The sequence below is a fragment of the Pristis pectinata genome, chromosome 6, assembly GCF_009764475.1.
Source record: "Pristis pectinata isolate sPriPec2 chromosome 6, sPriPec2.1.pri, whole genome shotgun sequence".
Lineage (NCBI taxonomy): Eukaryota > Metazoa > Chordata > Chondrichthyes > Rhinopristiformes > Pristidae > Pristis > Pristis pectinata.
In genome coordinates this window covers 16,626,014-16,648,781 of record NC_067410.1, presented here as the reverse complement: position 1 = coordinate 16,648,781, position 22,768 = coordinate 16,626,014, and the positions used below count along the sequence as shown (strand labels likewise).

General features: G+C 38.9%; 2 protein-coding genes across 3 annotated transcripts in view; one reads left to right on the top strand and one right to left on the bottom strand.

Annotated features, from left to right (window-relative positions):
* Nucleotides 1-22,768, top strand: part of cenpp (centromere protein P) — a 115,911-nt gene that overhangs the window by 64,503 nt on the left and 28,640 nt on the right. The gene's annotated exons all lie outside the window — the stretch shown is intronic.
* Nucleotides 8,134-22,697, bottom strand: omd (osteomodulin). Of its 2 annotated transcripts, none has more exons than XM_052018903.1 (3): nucleotides 22,592-22,697; nucleotides 15,053-15,984; nucleotides 8,134-10,160 (listed from the first exon to the last, which is right to left on the bottom strand). In XM_052018903.1, exons 2-3 carry the CDS (start codon nucleotides 15,960-15,962, stop codon nucleotides 9,919-9,921), a joined length of 1,152 nt encoding a protein of 383 aa, XP_051874863.1. In that variant the 5' UTR covers nucleotides 15,963-15,984; nucleotides 22,592-22,697; the 3' UTR covers nucleotides 8,134-9,918. The 2 variants fall into 2 exon arrangements, with proteins under 2 accessions (XP_051874863.1, XP_051874862.1); XM_052018902.1 differs by lacking the exon at nucleotides 22,592-22,697 and adding an exon at nucleotides 22,435-22,580.

The window sequence follows — 22,768 nt, the reverse complement described above, 5'->3', positions numbered from 1 at the left end:
GCCATCCCTTTCTCTCAATTTCTCCATCTCTACCACATCTGCTCTCAAGATGAGATCTGCCATTCCAGGACATCTGAAATGTCTTCCTTTTTCAGGAAATGTGGCTTCCCCTCAACTGTGATTGGTGAAGACTTCTCTTGCATTTCCGCTCTTTCTCTAACGTACTTGCAGGTAGGTTTGCTAGTGCTGCTCCGGGGGGGGGGGGGTTTAAACTAGATTTGCAGGGGGACAGGAACCAGAGTGTTAGAGCAGATAGTGAGGTGGAGGAGGATAAAGGTCATGCGAGGACTGCATGTATAGACGGAAATCAAAGATTTGTACGTGATAGAAATGTTCTCACATGCATCTATTTCAATGCAAGGAGTACTGTAGGTAAGGCAGATGAGCTTGGGGCGCGGATTGGCACGTGGGATTACGACATTATTGCTATTCGTGAGACTCGGTTGCAGGAGGGGCAGGACTGGCAGCTTAATGTACCGGGGTTCCGTTATTTCAGACGTGATAGAGGGGGAGGGATGAAAGGAGGAAGAGTGGCATTACTAGTCAGGGAAAATATCACAGCTGTGCGTAGACAGGACAGCCCGGAGGGCTCGTCTACAGACTCCATATGGGTGGAGCTGAGGAATGGGAAAGGTGTGACCACACTAATAGGGTTGTATTATAGACCGCCCAATGGTCAGAGAGGATTGGAGGAGCAAACCTGTAGAGAGAAAGCAGACCAATGTAAGAAATAAAGTTGTAATAGTAGGGGATTTTAACTTTCCACATATTGACTGGGACTCCCACACTGTGAAAGGGATGGATGGATTGGAGTTTGTTAAATGTGTTCAGGAAAATTTTCTAAATCAATATATAGAGGTACCAACGAGAGAGAATGCAATACTCCTATTAGGGAACCAGGCAGGTCAGGTGACAGAAGTATGTGTAGGTGAACGTTTTGGGTCCAGTGACCATAATGTCATTAGTTTCAAGTTAATTATGGATAAGGATAGGTCTGGTCCTCGAGCTGAGGTTCTAATTTGGAGAAAGACCAATTTTGTGGAAATGAGAAAGGATCTAGGAAGAGTGGATTGGGATAAATTGTTTACCGGCAAGGATGTGTTCAGTAAGTGGAAGGCCTTCAAAGGGGAAATTTTGAGAGTGCAGAGTGCATGTTCTTGCCAGGATTAAAGGCAAAGTTAACTGGCATAGGGAACCTTGGTTTTCAAGGGATATTGGTGATTTGGTTAAGAAAAAGAGAGATGTGTATAGCAGGTATAGGCAACCAGGAACAAATGAGGTACTTGAAGAGTATAGAAAATGTAGGAAAATACTAAAGAAGGAAATCAGGAAGGCAGAAAGAAGGCATGAGGTTGCTTTGGCAGATAATGTGAAGGTAAACCCAAAGGGTTTCTACAAGTATATTAAGAGTAAAAGGAGAGTAAGGGACAAAATTGGTCCCCTAGAAGATCAGAGTGGTCGTCTATGTGTGGAGCCTCAGGAGATGTGGGAGATCTTAAAATTTTGCATCAGTATTTACTTAGGAAACTGGCATAGTATATATGGAAGGAAGGGAAACAAGCTGTAGTGTCATGGAACATATAGAGATTAAAGAGAAGGAGGTGCTTGCTGCTTTACAGCGAATAAAGGTAGATAAATCCCCCAGGCCTGACATGATATTTCCTCGGACCTTGAGAGAGACTAGTGCAGAAATTGCAGGGGCCCTGGCAGATATATTTAAAATGTCCTTAGCCACGGGTGCGGTGCCGGAGGACTGGAGGGTAGCTCATGTTGTTCCGTTGTTTAAAAAAGGCTCTAAAAGTAAACCAGGTAATTACAGGCCGGTGAGCCTGATATCAGCAGTAGGTAAATTATTGGAAGGTGTACTGAGAGATTGGATATACAAGTATTTGGACAGCCAATGGCTAATTAAGGATAGTCAGCATGGCTTTGTGCATGGTAGATCGTCTTTAACGAATCTTGTAGAGTTTTTCGAGGAGGTTACCAAGAAAGTAGATGAAGGGAAGGCAGTGGATGTTGTCTACGTGGACTTTAGTAAGGCCTTTGACAAGGTCCCACATGGGCGGTTAGTTCAGAAGGTTCAGACACTAGGTATCCATGGAGAGGTGGTAAACTGGAATCAAAATTGGCTGTGTGGGAGAAGACAGAGAGTGGTAGTGAATGATTGTTTCTCAGACTGGAGGCCTGTGACTAGTGGCGTGCCTCAGGGATCTGTGCTGGGACCACTGTTGTTTGTTGTCTATATCAATGAGTTAGATAATAATGTGGTAAATTGGATCAACAAGTTTGCTGATGACACTAAGATTGGAGGCATTGTGGACAGCGTGGAAGGCTTTCAAAGCTTGCAGAGGGATCTGGACCAACTGGGAAAATGGGCCAGAAAATGGCAGATGGAATTTAATGCAGACAAGTGTGAGGTGTTGCATTTCGGAAGGACGAACCAAGGTAAGACATGCACAGTAAATGGTAGGGCACTGAGGAGTGCTGAGGAACAAAGGGGTCTGGGAGTTCAGATACATAATTCCCTGAAAGTGGCATCACAGGTAGACAGGGTTGTAAATAAGGCTTTTGGCATCCTGGCACTCACAAATCAAAGTATTGAGTATAGGAGTTGGGATGTTATGGTGAGGTCGTATAAGACATTGGTGAGGACAAATTTGGAGTATTGTGTGCAGTTCTCGTCACCTAACTATAGGAAGGATATCAGTAAGATTGAAAGAGTGCAGAGACGATTTACTAGAATGTTTCCGGGTCTTCAGGAGTTAAGTTACAGGGAAAGATTTAACAGGTTAGGACTTTATTCCTTGGAGCGTAGAAGAATGAGGGGAGATTTGATAGAGGTTTACAAAATTATGAGGGGTACAGACAGACTAAATGCAAGTCGGCTCTTTCCACCTAGATTAGGAGAGATAAGTATGAGAAGACATGGCTTTAGGGTGAAAGGGGAAAGGTTTAGGGGAAACATTAGGGGGAACTTCTTCACTCAGAGAGTGGTGGGAGTGTGGAACGAGTTGCCATCTGACATGGTAAATGCGGGCTTACTCTTAAGTTTTAAGAATAAATTGGATAGATACATGGATGGGAGAGGACTGGAGGGTTATGGACTGGGTGCAGGTCAATGGGACTAGCAGAATAAAGTTTTGGCACAGACTAGAAGGGCTGAATGGCCTGTTTTCTGTGCTGTAGTGTTCTATGGTTCAGTTCTCACCCTACCTCCAACCAGACAGAATAAAGAAAGAGTTCCCCTAGTCCTTGTCTTTCACCCTACGAGCCTCCACATCCAGCACATCGTGCTTTGTCATTTGCGCTAGCTGCAACAAGATCCCACTACCAATTACATCTACTTCTCCCCACCCCTTTCTGCCTTGCGCAAAACCACTCCCTCCATGACTCCCTGGTCTGCTCATCTTTCCCAACCCACCCCTCCCTGACTCCTGGCACTTTCTCCTGCAACCACAGGAGGTGTAACACTTGTTATTACAGCTCCTCTCTCACCACCATCTAGAGGCTTAAACAGCCCTTCCACGTGAGGCACAGATTCACATGCACCTTCTCCAACTTTACTGCATTTAGTCCTCCAAATGTGGCCTCCTCTACATCAACGAGATCAAGTGCAGACTAGGTGATCAATCACAGAGCACCTGTGCTCTGTCCGCAACACCCATCCTGAGCTCCCAGCTGTATGTCATTTCAACTCCCCATTCCCACACAAACCTGTGTATCCTCAGCCTTCTCCACTGCCAGGGTGAGGCCCAATACAAACTAGAATGACACCTTGTATTCTACCTGGGTAGTCTGCAACCCAGTGGCATGAACCTTGAATTTTTCAATTTCAGGTTTCAATTTTTCAATTTCACCTCTGCTTTTTTTTCACCTGCACCCTCCCTCTGCTTTGAATCCACTATTTTATCCCCTTTCCCACAACCCCCTCATCACTCATTTTCATCCACCTCCCCCTCCCAGTTCCATCACCTTACTACCCACATATTCAACCACTGGATCTCTTCCCCCATTCCACCGCCCCCCCTCCCACCCCCCCCCCCCCACCCCCAGTTCTGGTTCTATCTGCCTTTCACTTTTCCCCTAATGGTTCCCGCTGTCACCTTCACTTATCAGATTCCAGCACTGGTAGCCTTTGTGTTCCTGCTTATCACCCTCCTGCAGCTGCCTCTACCTTCACTCTTCCTTTCCACCAACTGGCTCCATTTTCCTCATTTTATCTTTGTTCTACCACCATGTGTCAGCTACCTGTCTCCCAACTCCAACCCCCACTCCCCACCTGGCTCAACGTTCTTTGTGTTGAGTTTTTCATCTCTGTGCTTGACAAAAGCTCTTGCAGTCAGCTCATAGACACCTTTCGACTGCAGCTTAGATCCAAGAGGATGGATTGCATTTCTGAAGAGCACACGTGTTTTGGTGATTTTTAAGATTCTGAATGGTTACAATAATATCATTGTTATTGTTATTAATATAACATAATATACATAATACATAACATAATCAATATAAGATGTTGTTATTATCATCACAATATAATCATAATCAATGATGTCAGGATTTATAAAGGATCATCCTGACTTTTTATAAAGACTAGTTTAGCCACTTCTACAAAATTGCGCCCAGATATGGGTGCACCATTATAGGCTTTGAAGAGGGCGGAGATAAGAGATCTAGTGAGGTATGAGGTTTACCAAAGTATTCCAGGGATCAGGGACTTTATTGACGTGGATGGATTGAGGAAGCTGTGTTTGGTTCCCTTGCAATAGAGATGGTTGGGAGTAGCTCTGATCGAGTTATTTAAAATCATGAAGCTTATAGACAGATAAGACAGAGGGAAACTATTCCTAATGGCAAACTCATCAAGAAGTAGGGGATGTGAGATGAAGGTGATTGGAGAAAGAACCAAAAGTGACATGGGGAAAAAAATTAAGCAGCATGTGTGTTGGGTCGGCAATGCACTGCCAGGATAGTGCTGGAGGCAGACTTAACTATGGCATTCAAAAGGCAGGGCTGTAGGGAGAAGGTGAGAGGGCAGAATGAGCTGGATTGCTCTTACTGAGTGCTAGTACTGACATGACGGCTGTAATCACTTTATGAATCTGTAAAGTGAACAATAAATTATTTCTCTTGATTTGTGAGGTGATGAGGAGGCACATGGTGTTGATAATGGCAATAAAAAAATGAAGTTGTGGAAATGTGCTGTAAACCATCATCCTTCAGTTCATTTTAAATGAAATAAGGTGCTAAAAAACATGAACTGGTATTGACAATGAGCAGGAGTGCAGAATTATATAAGGTGGTTCATGAAGGCAAACTTGATGGAAGATTTTGTTGCAAGTTACATTGCTGCATTGTGTGGGTGAGAAATTTGCCTTTGGTCCAAAGTGTTTTGTCTGTGAGTTGTACTCATCCTCCTGCATTTAGCTCCACTGCAGACTTGGAACCAAATATATGATAGGTGCAGGTGATCATAAATGAAATTTTTCATCCTATAAGCGGTGGCACCTTGGTGCAGCAGGTAATGCTGCTGCCTCACAGCTCCAGCAACCTAGGTTCAATCTTAACCTCTTCTGTCTGTGTGGAGTTGGAATGATCTCCATTTCCCTGGGTGCTGTGGTTTCCTCCAACATCCCAAAGACATGCAGATTGGTTGGTTAATTGGCTAATATACAGTAAATTGAGCCTAGTGCAGGTGGGTGGTAGGAAATCAAAGGGGAAGTAAAAGAATAGATTATCGTGAATTAAGTGCAGGAATGGGATTGCTCTGAGAGCTGGCATGGACTTGATGGGCTGACCAACCTCCTCCTTTGTCATCAGGAAACTTAAGAATCAATATTGTTTTAATTGTTAGAAAATATTAGAACTCATACTTTACTTTGAACTGACATTTTACAGTTGCTTAAAAATAGGATTCCTTGTGCTATATGGACCAAAATGGTCTGACGGCTTGCTTTTGATTAATAGTTTTTGAACTTTGTGATTGGAAGTCACATATTGTATATATTTTGGATGCACTGTCCTGACCACTTGTCATGTTGGTAATTTTTTAAATAAAAGCAATAGGCGAGTGACCACAAAAAGTAATTTGGCAGATATCTGAGTACAGGCTAGATGAAACAAAAATATCTGGTTTGAAGATATTGGGACCAAAATTATTCTCCTCAGTCAAGCTAGTAAATGTCTATTTTTGGGTTTCCAGAAGAGTTTGTCAATCCACTGCTAATTCAAAGTAAAATATATGTGCACTGGAAACCAGTGAAATATAACACTTGCTTTCAAGTGCTTTTAAGATGATAAGGATATTGTTTCTTAATACAGGGTAATTAAAAAGTCTGACCAGAATTACCCATGGGCTTAATACATACAGGGTCAGATTTTCACACTATTACTTTGATCATCTTTCTAAGACCAAATGATTAATTCATACCGCAGTTCAACTTAAGTGCTCTGCTAGGCTATTTCAATAAATAAACCTTTGCCATCTATTCAAATTAATGTGTTTGGTGTAATTGTTGTCTTTTTTTATTATTCCTATGCAGTCCATTGGGTTCAAGGATGAGTTGATTCCACTCCATTTCGATGGATTTTGAGGTGGCTAATGAGGCTGTTGTGTTCTATACCACTTGTGGGGAGAAGGTGCTTGACCAGGTGGGCTGATGTATAGTTTTGGAGGTGGTGAGCTCTTTCCACTGTTTGTTCAGGGCTTCTATGTACTCCCGGAAATGAATTTGAGGCTGTCAATACCATCCTGAATGCTGCTCCTGCATATTCAGTGGTCCGTCTGCTAGTGATTCTTGTGAGTCAATAGAGGTGTCCCTCTTTTGCACGGTGGCTTTGAAAACATTTTTAAATCTTTTCCACGGTGAACCTGATAATATCTTACTGTTTGAGAATTTTCATGATGGGCAGGAAACCAAAGTGATCTGCATATCAAAGCCAACTGAGTGTAAGTAGTGCCTCAATTTTGGCCTGGGAGAGGATGCTACATTGTTCCACTTAACCTGCTAAGAACCAATGTCACCCCAAATTCTTCATTAATTTGCAGTATCTATATGACATTTGAGTATGTGCACAGTTGGAATTCAAGCTACAAGTCATTATTGACTCATCCTTTGAAGCATACAACAGAATTGGTCTTGTATTTAACAATCAGAAAACAAAGGGTCTTTAGCAATCTGACCCTCGCCACCCCCATTGCTGTACAACATCACTCTCCAACAGTAAAGGTCCACAATGATCTTTATTATTGCCATACTATTATCCTTGAAAATGTGGACCATTTCCCAGATTTTGGGAGCCATCTCTTAATGAAGGCAGAGATCCAGTGATGAAATTCACCATTGTCATCAGTGCCACAGCAGAGCATTTGGCTGTCTGAGGAAAAGAGTGTTTGAAGGTCAAGACCAGCACAAAGGTCTATTGGGCAGCATTGATCCCAACTCACCTGTATAGCTCTGAAACATGAACTGCTTACAACGGGCACCTCAAAATACTGGAGAGCTACCACCGACATTGTCATTTAGATACCAAGTTGTAGCTGCAATTTAACACACTAATTCTGGAGTGAATATTTTTCACTTTAGCCTTGACATTAGCCATTGCTCAGTTCAATACATACTGCCATTTCCTGAATGCATGAGGTGTGAATTGAATTGACTGAATTCTTACTAAGAGGTCTAAATCCAGTCACCATTTCTGATTGATAGTCTATTTCGACCACATTCCCTTGCTCCCTTCCATCCTCCCTCTTTTTTTTGTCTGCTCTATCATGCCCACTTTTTTCATCCTGTCCCTTTTTCCATGTCCATCCATTATCTTTTGCACCACATTTTCTTCGCTGTCCCTTTCTCCTCCTCTTCCCATTCCCCTCGGTGACTGCACTTCACAGTACTTTTCAAAGAGCTTTAGTATTTTGCAGTGCTGAGGTTGTCAAAAGCAATATATATATATATATATATATATATATATAATGTAGACAATTTTTTCCTTTATTTCCTGGTATGTATTCTACCAGTGTTTTACTCAATAAAGTGGATACTATGTTTTTGGAAATTTTAGCATGTTTACTATACATATTTTATTTGATAGAATAAAATTGATTGAAGAGATGTGAATGGATCTTCCATCTTTGAGAAGACAAGACGCTGCTTACTTGTTTGAATTTATATAGTAAATAGGCTATTAGAAAATATGCAATATATCAGTAAATAAAGATATTACAGTTACATATGAAGGCAGGTGTAAGTAATTATACCCTCTTGTTACTTGCAGACAAAATTATCAACTTGAATGTGACCTTGAAAATGTCATACTTAGCTACAATATTTCAAGAAAGAAGCTTAATAAAAAAAGAACAAAAAGATCTCGAGAATTAAAATCAGAGTAATGTAAATCTGAGCATATAATCCTACAGAACTTCATTGCAAGTGTTAAATTGCGAAGTCAATCTTCCTTTTCTGAGATATAGATTAACTGTTATAGCTGCCAATGTTGGAATGATTTGGATATGCCAGATGCCAGTCATTGGATTTTTAAAAAGAGAATGATAAAAGAGCATGTTATAATAAGAAAGGATCTTTCACGAATGCTGTTTTTCTGCAAGAGCTTAACCTTTTTGATTGTATTTACTCAGATTTTAAAAGAAGCCTAAAGTGAAAGTTTTTTTTAACATGTTGACTTCACAGCATTATCATTCACTTATTGCAGTTGAATGCTGTATTGTATAGTCAAAAAAATATTTGGTTTCTGAGAACACTATTGCATGGTTTAAATGAGCGGAGAACTGGCACTGGTTAAGCTGGAAGGTAGAAGTGATATTGGATATTTAGAGTAGAAGACTGCCTTTGATTAAATTGTAGGTTGGTGCTTTGACTGGAGGCATAATCTTCATTCCCCTGCAACTATTGTCATCTCCACTTATTTCAATGATGGTCTCCCTTTCGACTTTGCATTCATATTTAAGAGAATCCTTGCCATCACTTTAGCCCACAATCAATCTTTCCCTGAATCAGAAATGTTCATGTTGCATTCAAGATTACTTTGATAATTTGGGTAACAATGCTATAATAATTACAATAAGCAAAATACAATATATACCATTGACTAATTTTTTTGTCTTTCCCTGCTTCAGTGTTAGTTGCCATGTGTATGGATCTACCGTCTTATGAGATTGTGTGTCACATGGTTAAGTTCTGAGTGTAGCAAATACTGTTTCTTCATGAGTCTTGCAGTTCAATGGCACAGCAAGTTAAATAGACTTTTTCTGGAGGTGTCTCTTCTGACAAAGCTGAATGTTTTCTTTTTTTCTGAAATTAAAACAAATTAAAACTAGAAATATTCAGCAGGTCAGGCAACATCTGTGGAGAGGGAAGAAGAGTTGTTTCAGATTAAAGAAAGGGAGGAGACTTGAAGATGTCTATAGAGTTTAATCACATTGAAAGTGGGTGTCAAAAATGATGGAGATTGATTCATTAAATTTCCATGGTGACTGGGTGAAAGATGAGAAGATGGAAGTTTATCCTGTTTCTAAGGCGGTGGAGAAGAGATGAGAGTATAAGTTTGGGAAATATAAAGGACATGATCATGGGCCCTGCTAACTTTTTCCTTCAATTCTTAATTGAATTTTCCTGATGCTTAATTGGAAGAGTTACTTGAAAATTCTAAAATAAATGTTTTTGTTTGTTAAAGCTAATGTCACAAGAGCTTAGTGTTAAATAACTGGTACTTGTCTTTCCTGAAAATGATTTTGAGACAATTTGAAATGTTTTTTAGACACATTTTGACAATGGAGAAATTAAACAATAAGAGCTGTACTTTTTTTTGCTTAAGTGGCTAAGATTTATGTAGTAGAAAAAAATAGCTTCATACTATGTCTTGGAAGTTGTTAGTACATAATGTAGATTATAGTTAGTAATTAATTCAACGATCCGATTCTTGATTTGGTAGCAACATTGGTATTCCAACCAATCCAGCCGCTGCTTGGGTTTCAACAACTGGTGCAGTGTCCTGTTCACCAAAAACAAAGTTTCGAAGACGAGGAAAGCAGGCATAGATATATGTATTTAAAGGGCCTCTCAGCTTATTTTTCTCAAGCCGAATATAGGTCAGATGGTTTGGGTTCGTTATATCGGTTGCAGGACACATCAAAGTAACATTAAGTGCTGTAAAGAAAAAGAAAGACATTGTTAGCAATCAATTGAACAATGGTTTACAGTCTAAATATGTTCTATTTTTCATTCAAAAAATGTAACATTTATAGATGTTACTGTACTTTTTAGAAAAGATTGCAGTGGGTTCACTATCGGCTCACTGAGCTTCAATGGATCAGAGTCTATGCATTTGTGTCTGCTTGAATTACAAAATTGTAGGATTGAACAATCAGTCGCTGAGCCATGTTGATGAAAAAGATCACAAACTTGATCTTTCATCTGGTGTGGTAGCTCAAGTGTTGGCTGTGGTGCCATAATCTTCTTTAATGCCTCAAGATTAGTTAAGAAAATACTGAGTTGGCTTTCTGTAACTTTTAAAGTTATGGAGTTATACAGCACAGAAACAGGCCCTATGGCCCAACTCGTCCACACCAACCAAGGTGCCTATCTGTGCTGGTCCCATTTGCTTGCATTCGGCCCACATCACCATAAATCATTCCTATTCATATACCTGTCCAAATGTCTTTTAAACGTTATAATTGTACTTGCCTCTACCACTTCTCTGGCACTTTAAAAACTTGCCCCTCAGATTCCCTTTAAATCTTTCCCCTCTCATCTTAAGCCTATAAACCTCTAGTTTTAGACTTTCTTACCCTGGGAAAAAGCCTGACTATTCACCTTATCTATGCTCCTCATGATTTTATAAGCCTCCTTCACTCCAGGGAAAGCGGTCCTAGCCTATCCAGTCCCTCCTTGTAACTCAAATCCTCCAGTCCTGGCAACATCCTTCTCTGCTGCCTCTCTGGCTCAATCACGTCCTTACTAATAGCATGGCAACCTGAATGCAGTTGGTGAGACTGCACAATCCAAGTGAGGTCTCACCATCATCATATATAGCTGTAACTTGATGTCCCAACTCCTATACTCAATGCCTGACCAATGAAAACAAGCATGCTATACACCTTCTTAACCACCCTGTCTACCTGTGTTGCCACTTTCAGCAAACTGTTTACTTGTATTCCTCAGTCTCTCTGTTCCGCAACACTTCCCAGGACTCTGTCATTCACTGTGTATGCCTTGTCCTGGTTTGACTTCCCAAAATGCATCACTTTGCACTTGTCTGAGTTAAATTCCATCTACCATTCCTTTGCCCACTTTCAAAGATGATCTAGGTCCTGTTGTAACCTTAGGCCACATTCTTCACTGTCCACTATACCACTAGCTTTGATGTCATCCACAAACTTACTAATCATGCCACCTATATTCTCGTCCAAATCATTAATATAGATGACAAACAATAGGGGACCCACCACTGATCCCTACAGTGCACCACTGGTCACAGGCCTCCAATCTGAAAAGCAACCCTCCACTACCACTGTCTGACTCCTACCACCAAGCCAATTTAGTATCCAGTTGGCTCGCTCACCCTGGATCCCATGTGATTTAACCTTCTGGACCACGCCTATCATGTGGATCCTTGTCAAAGTCCACGTAGACAATGTCTGCTGCCCTGCCCTCATCAGTTCTCTTTGGTAAGCTCTTCAAACAACTTGATGCAATTTCCATGCTGGCCATACAAAGCTGTGCTAACTATTCCTTATCGACCCTTGTCTTTCCAAGTATAGATAGATCCTGTCTCTCAGAATCCACTTCAGTTACTTTCCCACCACTGGCTCACTGGCTTGTAGTTTCCTGGTTTGTCATTGCAGCACTTCTTAAATAAAGGTGCAACATTAGCCACCCGCCAGGCTTCTGGTACCTCACCCATGGCTAACAAAGATCCAAAATTCTCTGCCATGTCCCTTGCAATTTCTTCCCTTGCCTCTCTTTACTGACAATGTCTTTTCATAACTTAGACTGGGATAGATTGGGCTTAGATTTAACACCATCTTGTGGTGAATTTGTCTTCTGAGATTGTTTGTCAAGGTTTCCAGATGAACAACAGATACAGAATTTACTTATGATGGTAAACTATTGGCTGATTCTCCAGATGAACCTAATACTAATAAAAATTATTAGTATACTAATAAAAATTAGTAGTATTATGGGATCTTGTCCACAAACTCATCTGGTTGATGATTTTAGGTTAGAACCCCTTTCAACACATAAACTAATGTTTCAATAGTGTGGGAATTTGGTGAAATGGGGGAATGAGATGCAACTTTTGTATTTTTCGAAAATCAGGATAAATTCCAAAGATGTGCAAAGAACGCAGATTTGAACAATGCTTAACTTGGATATTTGGTCAGAGGAGGAAGGAAGTGCTGCTTTCTAACCTGAACCTCCTGCTTAAACTGGGAAGAAAAATATGTGGTTCAGTTAGTTTAATCAGGGTAATGTTAATAAGTTTTTCATGAAAGGAATGAAGGATCCTTGCAAGGTGGAGGATGGCTGTGACCTGTTGATTGCAATTCCTGCATTTTATGGCTACTTAAGGGCACTAAATGTGGCCCTTGGGGGACACTTATGTGGGAAGTGCCCCAAGCTGCTTGAACTCATGGTTAGGATATCTGAGCATTAGGAACATTTCCTCCCTATCATCACTTTACCAACTCCCCCATTTATGTAGCCCTTAATCTTTCTACTTGTGAACTTTATTTCCCTCCCAACAATTTGAACAATACCATGATCTTTCACTCACATGCTCCCACTGCTGTACTTTAACCTTGCCAGCATAACTCTATTTTTTTCAGTTGCTGGGTATGTTTCCCCAACAGTGGTTTCCCACAGTTAACTTAGCACTCAACTAACCCGTTAATCTGGTTAACTGACAAGCTGGAAATAGAATTTAAAGAAAATATTCTGGAATTAAATTTGGAAAGACTTCAATGTTCTTGAAAGAAACACCGCCATTCCCTCCCTGCCAGCAAAGTTGCTGAGCAGAATGTATCCTGCGCAACCAAGGTATCAAAATTGTTGAGTGAAGTATTGAATTCACTTTTCTTAATCATTATAATGAAGAAGCTTCACCTTCAATATGCTTCATCAACTTGTCACAAACTCGCCTCTCCAATGCCACTTATAACTTGGGTCAGAATAACTGCAATTTTAAGCTGACATCTTAAATATCTTGTATTTCTCATAGTCCCTTATGACATAGAAGGAGGCCATTTGGCCCATGGAGTCTATGCCAGGTCCCAGCGAAATCCCATTTTGACACATATTCATCTCACATGTCCATTAACTCCCCCACCTACATTTTGGGTAATTTACAGTAGCCAATTAACCTAGCAACCAGCGCATCTTTGGGATGTTAGATGAAACCAGAGCACCTGGGGGAGACCTGCTCAGTCACAGGGTGGACTACCCACACAATAATGGGATTGAACCCAGGTCGCTGTAGCTGTAAGGCATCAGCATTAACTGATGGTGTTAGTTTTAAATTTCACTACTACGTATGTGAAGATGAATTAATATAAGCATTCTATCCTTGACATCTGAATAACGATATTTTAACAAAATTTGATGACTTTTTCCAAGTTATGATGTGGAAATAAAGCAATTGCACTTGCTGCCCAATACTGACAGTGCTCTAAAGGACTGCAAAATGTTTGCAGAAAATTAAGCTAATTGAAGATTCAACCATGATTTGCCATTAACAAATCCATTATGGCTCACCACTATTAGCTCAAACTTCTTAAAGTGCTTATTAATTTTGCCCTAACGTTTCTAAAATGTTCCTCACAACTGATGTTAAACTGATTGGCTTATAGTTTTATTATGTGCCCTTCATGTACTAGGATGTTCTGTTTGCCATTATCCAGTTTTCTGACACCTCTATAGCTTGAGAAGATTGAAAAATTATGGTAGCCCTTTTGCAGTCTTCTTCCCAGTCCCTCAGTAACTTAAATGTGTCACATTTGGGTCAGGTAACTTGTTTACTTGAAGTGTAACCAGCCTTTCTAGTACTGCCTCCTATTTAATTTTCTCCCTATAAATATCCCACAGCCCTGCTCAGAGCAACAAATAACCAGGCAAGGAAGCATAATCTGCTTCTAACTGCTACAGTAACCCATTTGCTCTCAACCTATTAGAAATATTCACTTTGTTCCACACATTCCTCTCATGAACACCTCTACAGCTGAAAACTAAATTGCGTTGTCTCTTTCCCAGTGAAAACAAATGTCTTGGACCTGAAATGTTAACTCTGTTTCTCTTTCCACAGAAGCTGGCTGACCTGCTGACCTGTTTCTGGCATTTTCTGTGTTTTATCTCCACCACCCACCCCATCCCTTATGTCTGTTTGTTTTGTGATATCACATCCTTTATGAATGAGATTTTGTCAACGTTCTCTTCTGGGTAATGAATGAGGCAAAGTATTCTTTCAGTATTCTAGATATGTCTCTTGTTTTTCTACATGTTCCCTTTTCAGCCATCCTTTAGTTATTGCAACCAGATTGTAATCGATATGGGTATTTATACTTGCAGCTTGGTTGGGGTGAGATTTGGGCACTGAGGTTTCATCCCTGAACTTAAATGAAGATTATTTATTAAAGAGAAAAATGGAAGTAGCCAAGTGTTGATGTGAAAAATTGTGCAGTATATTGATGAACATTGTAGAATATAACAGGAATGCTGTAAATATGCAGCAGATCATTCAGAATTTTTCAGGTTAGTGGTCTTTTATTACACCCTATCAGAAACTTTAATTATGTTTCTCTCTCCACAAATACATAATATCTGCTGAGTATTTACATCACTTTGCTCCAAGGAGTGTTTATCTTAAATATTTCCAGAATTTGCAGTATGTTGCTTTATAAAACACAAGTTGCTTCTTGGACTTAAGACTACTCACCAAAATGAATTAAGGTTAATACCACCTCAGCAGGGACATGCAGCTAATAGAATTGTTTAAAAAATCATGACTTTCAATTAGTAAGAGTGTAACATAATAGTGTGCATACTTGTAAAGTCATTATTGTTGAGATACAGGTGTTCTAGATTCCTTGAAACGTAGAAGGTTTTAGTCAGTTGGTTGTGACCTAGATTCAGTTCCATTAATTTTGACAGGTTGAACACACCATATGGAACTTGTTTGAGTTTATTGTGTGCCATTCTTAATGAGATGAGATTTGGAGTTTTTCTGAAGTAATTTGCTGGGATGGATGATATAGAGTTGTTTTCAACTGAAAGTTGTAGTAGAGAAGCTGGAAGGTCTCCAGGCATGGATTTGAGTCTGTTACTGCGCAGGTTTAACTGTAAGAGACTCTTCATTTTTCCAAGATGATTTCCCTTAACTGCACCATCAGGGAGTCGGTTATTGCCAAGATCCAAAATTGTAACGTTAATCAATGAACGTATGGTATCTGCAGGTAGTTTAGTAATTTGATTGAAACCCAAGGACAGTCTTTCCAGAGTGTTAGGTAGTGGAGATGGGAGTTCTTCAAGTTTGTTGTGTGCCAGATTAAGAGTAATCAGATGTTTGAGTTCACCAAATACACCTTTGGCTATCTTGGAAGACCTCAATTTATTGCGACTAAAATTAATTTCTCGAAGCAATGTTGCGTTAATAAAAGCATTTTCTGGCACACTTTCTATTTCATTGAACTGAAGGAACAGGTATCTCACATGTGCTGGAATATTGGGAATATTTTTGAGTTTTCGATTATCACAGTACATAGCCAAAGGAAATGACGGTATGCACTGACATTCACGAGCACACTCTCTGGGAAATGATCTATATAGCTCAAGATCTATGGGTGTACGAATACGACGTTGATGTTGTTGAGCAGACGGATCATCATCGGCATCTTGACAAAGAATATTTACACCGAACAGAAGTATTAAAATTGGCAGCCTTGTGATGAAGGCCATTCTTATGATGACAGTTTTGTCTCTATTGAAATTAAAATGAATGCAAGAGAATGGAGAATGAATCACAAAAGAGCAATCAGTTGATATAACATAATAAGCAGTGACAATGATACAATTCTCTTACAGAAACAAACAAGATTCATTCTTACACAAAGTATCCTGCTGTAAATTGATAGGGTGGTTCAGGAATGGTCAAAAGGAACTTTAAGCCAACCTTCCTTTAAGATGCTTTTAAATAACAGAATAATATCTCAGGCATTCCACTTGATTATGCACTACTTTCTGGCAGTGTTGATGTGCCTTTTCGCCAGAACAAGATGAAAAATTGAATGCTTCTGCATAAGCACTCTACCTTCAATACTGAAGTGCTAAATAACTATTATTTACTGCTATTAAGTATTTTACTTTATCGATGATTTTTGTCATTAATTTTCTTTTGAAGGCATTAGCAAATCTAATTCATTCTGTCTTAATATAACAGGCTGTTATGATAATAAAATTATACCTGGCCGTTTGGTAGGAACTACTGTCTGAAAAATTTGACATTCTTTCAATTCAGGACCCTGTCTAATACTGGCTCCATTGCCCAGTCTTCTCTTTATACTCTAGAAATTGATACAGAGTCCGCATATGACTATTCAAATTGGTGAATATTGATCTGGTAGGAGAATGATGTTACCTGCCAGCTTTCACTGACAAAGGATTACGTAGATGCCACGGCCAAGAAAGCTCAACAGGGCCTCTACTTCCTCAGGAGGCTAAAGAAATTTGATTTGTCCCCTTTGACTCTCACCAACTTTTACCAGTGCACCATAGAAAGCATCCTATCTGGATGTATCATGGCTTGGTACGGCAACTGCTCTGCCCAGGACTGCAAGAAACTGCAGAGTTGTGGACACAGCCCAGTGCATCACAGACACCAGCCTCCCCTCCTTGGCTCTGTTTTTACCTCTCGTTGTCTTGGCGAAGCAGCCAGCATAATCAAAGACCCCACCCACCCGAGACATTCTCTCTTCTCTCCTCTTCCATCGGGTAGAAGATACAGGAGCCTGAGGGCACATGCCACCAGATTTAAGGACAGCTTCTACCCCACTGTGATAAGACTATTGAACGGTTCCCTTATACAATGAGATGGACTATGACTTCACGATCTACCTTGTTGTGACCTTGCACCTTATTGCACTGCACTTTCTCTGTAGCTGTGACACTTTACTCTGTACTGTTATTGTTTTTATCTGTACTACATCAATGGACTCTGTACTAACTCAATGTAACTGCACTGTGTAATGAATTGACCTGTACGATCGGTATGCAGGACAAGTTTCACTGTACCTCAGTACAAGTGACAATAATAAACCAATACCAATACCAATTTAAAAACTGCTTATAATGCAAATCAATTAGGAAGGAAATAACTAAGTAACGATGTTAGATAAAACCGACAAGAACCACTGTGTAACTTCTGCACCACACTTGCAGCTGATTTGATTAGCTTTGAAGTGATAATCCACCAAAGCAAACCCGAAGTGTAAATATGGCCTCATTAGAAAATATTTTCATTGTTATAGTCATCAAATTGGTTCAACTGTTTTTTTTCAGCTTGAGGATATCCTAACTATATACTTGCAAAGATTGCCCACTGATCTATTATGAATATCTACTCCTGTTGGGAAATCTATTCCAAACATTTTTTTTGTGTAGCAACAGACTAAATGGTGATAGCCATTTATGTAGAATTGATTCCAGAATAATTGGGAATTCCTGTCTTGGTCACAATTGATATTGTAGTTGTAGCTTTTCAGATATTGTAGTTGTAGCTACTGAATATAATTTTGTTACAGAAGGCTCTCTAGTGAGTAAATTGATGAGTTGCTTTACTGAAAAGGTCATGCAAAGGACCTCCTCTGCTACAATTGGTTTTACAGCAATGACGTCTGGAATTAATTAGGCTTTATGGGGAAGTAATTTTAAATTGCAGTTCATCTAAACGTTTTCTCCTTATATAATATAATTCGGTAATATCATCAGTTTTTCTGGTCATGGTTGCCATAGGAAGTGCTCCAATCCTCATCTCTCAAGATCTTCATAAAATATCCATTAAAAACTGTTCAGTTCTGAATATGGCATCCATACATCCCTACACTGCATCAATGATCTTAATTGGTTTCCAGGAGATTAGCTGCATTGTTAACAATGTTTAATCCAAAACCAAAGCAGGATATAACATTCATAAAAATCGATGTGTCCTTTTGAAGACGAGTACATTTTTCAGGCTGTAATGGAAGAATATATAATGTTTTGGCTCCTGCAGATTAGGTAATCCAGGACCTTGCAAAGTATTTGGAAGATTGCTGTGCTCTTGCCTCATTGCCAAGGCCTTCATGTGATCATCTGTATTGACCAGATGTTGGCAACTAAGCCTGCATATGCTGCAAGAGTAGAGCATTTTGATCATATAAATGCCATCCTACAGAATGCAAGGAGCAATATAAATGCTATACTTCATTACCATGTCACTCAACCTTTGCACTGTCTCTAAGTTGTCAGACCACATGTCAAATCTAGTACTGGAGGAGCAGAAATTTCCTTCCACTAAACTTGTTACAATTTCTGTTCCCTGGACATCAACTCCCTTCCTTTCCTTCCCAAGTGACAGAGGCAAAACCAGACCACTTCCGACCTTTATGTTATGTTTGATCACAAGCTGAATATTCAATTACACATTGGCATCATCAGTAAGATCACATTTTTTTCACCTCCATAACATTTTCTGTTCTGCCCTAAAACAGCTCACCTTCTGAAGCTCATGTCCATGCTTGCTTATTTTTCAATATGTTGACTTCGATCCACTTTTGGTCGGGCTTCCCTCATTCTTCGCCTTATAGATCAACTCATTTAAAATTCTGTTGCTTGGCTCCTAACTTGCACCAAGGTATGTTCAACCATTGCCCCCACTTGCTCATAGACTTACCATGGCTCACAGTTAAGCAATTTTTAGATTTTAAAACTATGTCTGCACGCTTCTACAATTCTCCCAGATATCTACTCGTCTGATTCTGGTTTTCATACAAAAACTTGGCTGTCTGAAAATAGTTGTACTGATTTGATAAATGAAAGATTCTTTTGAGACCTGATAAGATGCCTTCCAAAAATGAAAGCTTCCATTCCTTCAAAATGCAAGTCAAAAGTATGTTCTTGACTTCCTCAAAATAGTGGAATAGTTTAAAGTACATTGTTCATTGGATCGTAAAGGACATTTTTGGACACAGATGTCAGTATTCCCGTGTAATAACAATGAACAGATTGTGTTGTATTTTATAAGGTGACCTGTGAGTCAGCAGGCTGTGAGCAGGTTCATCTGGTACTTCTGATAATGAGAGTAAAATCTAACCCCTTTGACTTGGGGAAAATTCGGATAAGAAGACAATTTAATATAAAATCAGTTACCTTTCTGTAAGTTGGTTGAGGGAAGGCCAAAGCACCGAAGCAAAATGGTCTTTACATAATCTTATGAGGTCTTTGATTGTCAGCTTTCCTTAGTTATAGTAATCTTGGCTCTGATACAGGTTTGTGTAAATGCACAAAGCATAGAATTTTGGCACAAAATCTAGACTGACGAAGGAGATGTTAAACAAACACCTATTTGTCTGCTTAGGTAGAAGTAAAGGATTCTTTAGAATACCTGGAAAAGGATAGGATGGAATTACTGCTGTTCTAGCCACCCATAATCCCTCATCCAGTTCCAAAGTAATTAACTGATCATTTATTGCTATTCACAAAACCTTGCATGTGTTATCTACCATATTAAGGATACAAGTAAAATTTAAAGTTGATTGGTTGGAAAGTATTTTGGTTGTTTGAAAATCCAGTAAAGCGGATTATTAATGTGGACTTTGTTTATGGCACTTATCCCTCCACATCAGCAATTGGCATCTTTGACAAGGCAGCACTCCATGCTTATTGTATTGGCTTAGGTTTTATGTGCTAACTTCCAGAAATGGAATTGAAATCTATAAGCTTCTTACTCTGGGGTTCATGCAATTTTGAGTGAGCCAAATAGCAAATGCTTGATACACATCATTAGACCCCTTCTGTGTCACACAATAATCCCATGTTCCATTGTGGGGAGTTCGAACTGAGAACATGTTTCAGAGGAGGAGGGAATGGGACAACCAGCACACATAGCCAATATTATTGGTTTCAGAGCTGTTGTTATGTCTTATTTGAATCCCTGAAGTCAACTGGGGAAAATCATGTGGATCGTGAGTTCCACAGGTAGGAATAAGGCATTGCTAAGAAAATAGAAACAAAGGCCTCCTTTCCTGGCATGTGAAGTTGTTGGGATAAATGATTCACAGTAGGCATTCTGTTCAGAATGCTATTGAATATATTGTTAGGATCCCATTGATATTCTAGGACCTTAATTTGCAGGAACACAGCTGACTAAATAAAGGGCCTACTTAATTTGGAATTAATTAGAAATGGGTGTTTAATCTTTGCAGACCTATAATAACCCTCCAAAATACTAATTAATTTTTTCTTTATTAATCAAGAACTAAATCTTTATTCCATCAGTTTTGATGACTACCATCTCAGCCCTCCAGAATCCTCTCTTTCAAGTTAGTTAGGACTGCTTGTTGATCATGAATCAGTATTGAGTGATGGAAAAATTGGCTGGAAAAACCTACACAAACAGGACAAAGTATAGTGACAAGAGTTAAGGTTGTTAATATAACAGAGAAAGAATGTGGTTCACTTGGTAAATACATCATCTAATGTGGTTTGTAAGACAAGAAGGAATGTCAAAAGTTATTTCCTGGTCTGTGCTGATGCAGCTAGTTGGTGAGAACAGTGCAACTGGGGTGCTGATGTTTTTTACTAGCGTTCTCCAAAATGAGGTGGGGGTCGGGGTAGGGGGAAGCAACCTGTGACATTTCTGATTATTGCCCAGTGACACTTTTTCAAAGTGTGCTTGTGATTGTGCTTAGTCATAACACTCAACATTTCAAACTGATCAACCATGTGTGGCCATTTGCAATCCAGATTTTTGCATGAAAAACCATCAAACCATATTAAGAATCAACAGGCACCTACGGAACTCAAAACCAAAATATTATGTAACTTCCTATATTTTAAAAAAATTCCACAGCATTTATTCTCATTCCTGTGTAGAATATTGCAAATTCTTTTCTTTTTCTATTGCCAATCCATTATTATACAGTTCTATTCCTAAGCATTAAAAGTTCAGTTAGCTTTTATGCATTCCTGCATAATTTTGTTTTATAATTTTAAGAGTATTTGCTTCTTAAAATTTTATTCATGTTAGTTTTCAAAGAGCTATGTTAAATTGCTGTTTTATTTTATTAGGACCATTTTTAACTTTTTCAACTTATTTATTTTTATTTGAATTAATGACAGGGTAGCAAATTCTACTGGTTGACTATTCTAATGCAATGTGTTCCATGTGATCTGATGTTATTTATGAATTTTAGCATTTTATTATTGCTAGGCAAAAGTATTTCCAATTGGTTAAATCTGTTTTGGGTTTAGCTAGTAACATACTGTTTGACAACAGAGATACAGATAGTTGTGGATTATAGATTTGTGTTCAAGTTTTAGCTAGTTATGTTGTTTTCTCTCTTTTGTTCAGCGGTGCCATTTGTGATAGTATAATAATTTGCAAAAAAAGTTAAAGATTTTACACAGTTTGAACACTGTAATCTTTACAGAAAGTTGTTGAAACATATGACCATAATTTATAACCTGTAATCAAATTAAACGTGAATTGCCATAACTCCAGTGAAACTACCTGAAAGCAACAAATCCTAATAATTAAATTAACTATGAAGTATTGCTGAAACTGCATTCGTACATTTACAAGTTTCACCTGAATGAATGCCTAAATTACCATTTCTGAAAACGTCCTTTTGACAAGGTGCAGGAAATCAGTTTGGATTGCATATTAACTGGAAGGAAAAGAAAACGAAACAAAGCTTTTTCTGGTCAGATCATAGTGTCAGAAAATACCTTTCTTTGAACTGAAGGGCTAGGCCATCTGGAGATGTAATAAATCTGCAGTAACATTTCAATATTAATGCAGCATCAGCTGTTGCACTTTCTTGGTAGTTGGGATTGTTTTGATGTTGATTCTAAACCATTGTCCAAATCTTTCATTAAGGTTAACATTAATGAAATGCATTAATTTTTGTAGAGTCATTCTCTGGAGCGTCATTCTCTGGAGCATTCCCAACATAATAAAAAAAAACTTACAGATTCACATTACAATTAAATTTAGAAAATGAAACTTTTTTTCTATTATTTAAACATGCACTGAATCTGAAGTTTACCATTTTTTTCATGGAAATGCATGCAAAAATCCTTTCAATGGCATGCATGAAAGATGAAATATTACATAAATGGAAGATGAAATTAATTGCTATTCCCAACTTCTGAATTAAACTGTTCTTCATACCTGATAAAATTCTTTGGTTGCATTTTGAATGTTGGAAACCTTAATCCATAAATCATTCCCAGATTCTCAGGCGAGATGATTCACTTAACAAAAACTGTAATTTGATTGTGAAAAATACAGCTTTAATACTGGTTTTGTTTACTAAGCTTATCCTTACCTTAGCAGTAGTGCTCAGCTGTTGGTGTCTTCATTGTATAGATTAATCTGGAAACCAAAAGCCATTTGCTCACTGACTGTGGCTCAGTTTTATGGTTAAATGTTTTTGTCAGCTTATGTGAATAAGGAATCTGGAATATTTCCTTTGAGACAACACATAAGGAATTAATAGAGGGCT

Coding starts and splice junctions, on each gene's coding strand:
- omd (XM_052018902.1), bottom strand. CDS start 22,490: ATGATTTATGGATTAAGGTTTCCAACATTCAAAATGCAACCAAAGAAT. Junction 15,985..22,434: donor CAACCAAAGAATTTTATCAG/GTATGAAGAACA, acceptor TAATTTCAATAG/AGACAAAACTGTCATCATAA. Junction 10,161..15,052: donor CAACAATAATGACTTTACAA/GTATGCACACTA, acceptor TTTTCTTTACAG/CACTTAATGTTACTTTGATG.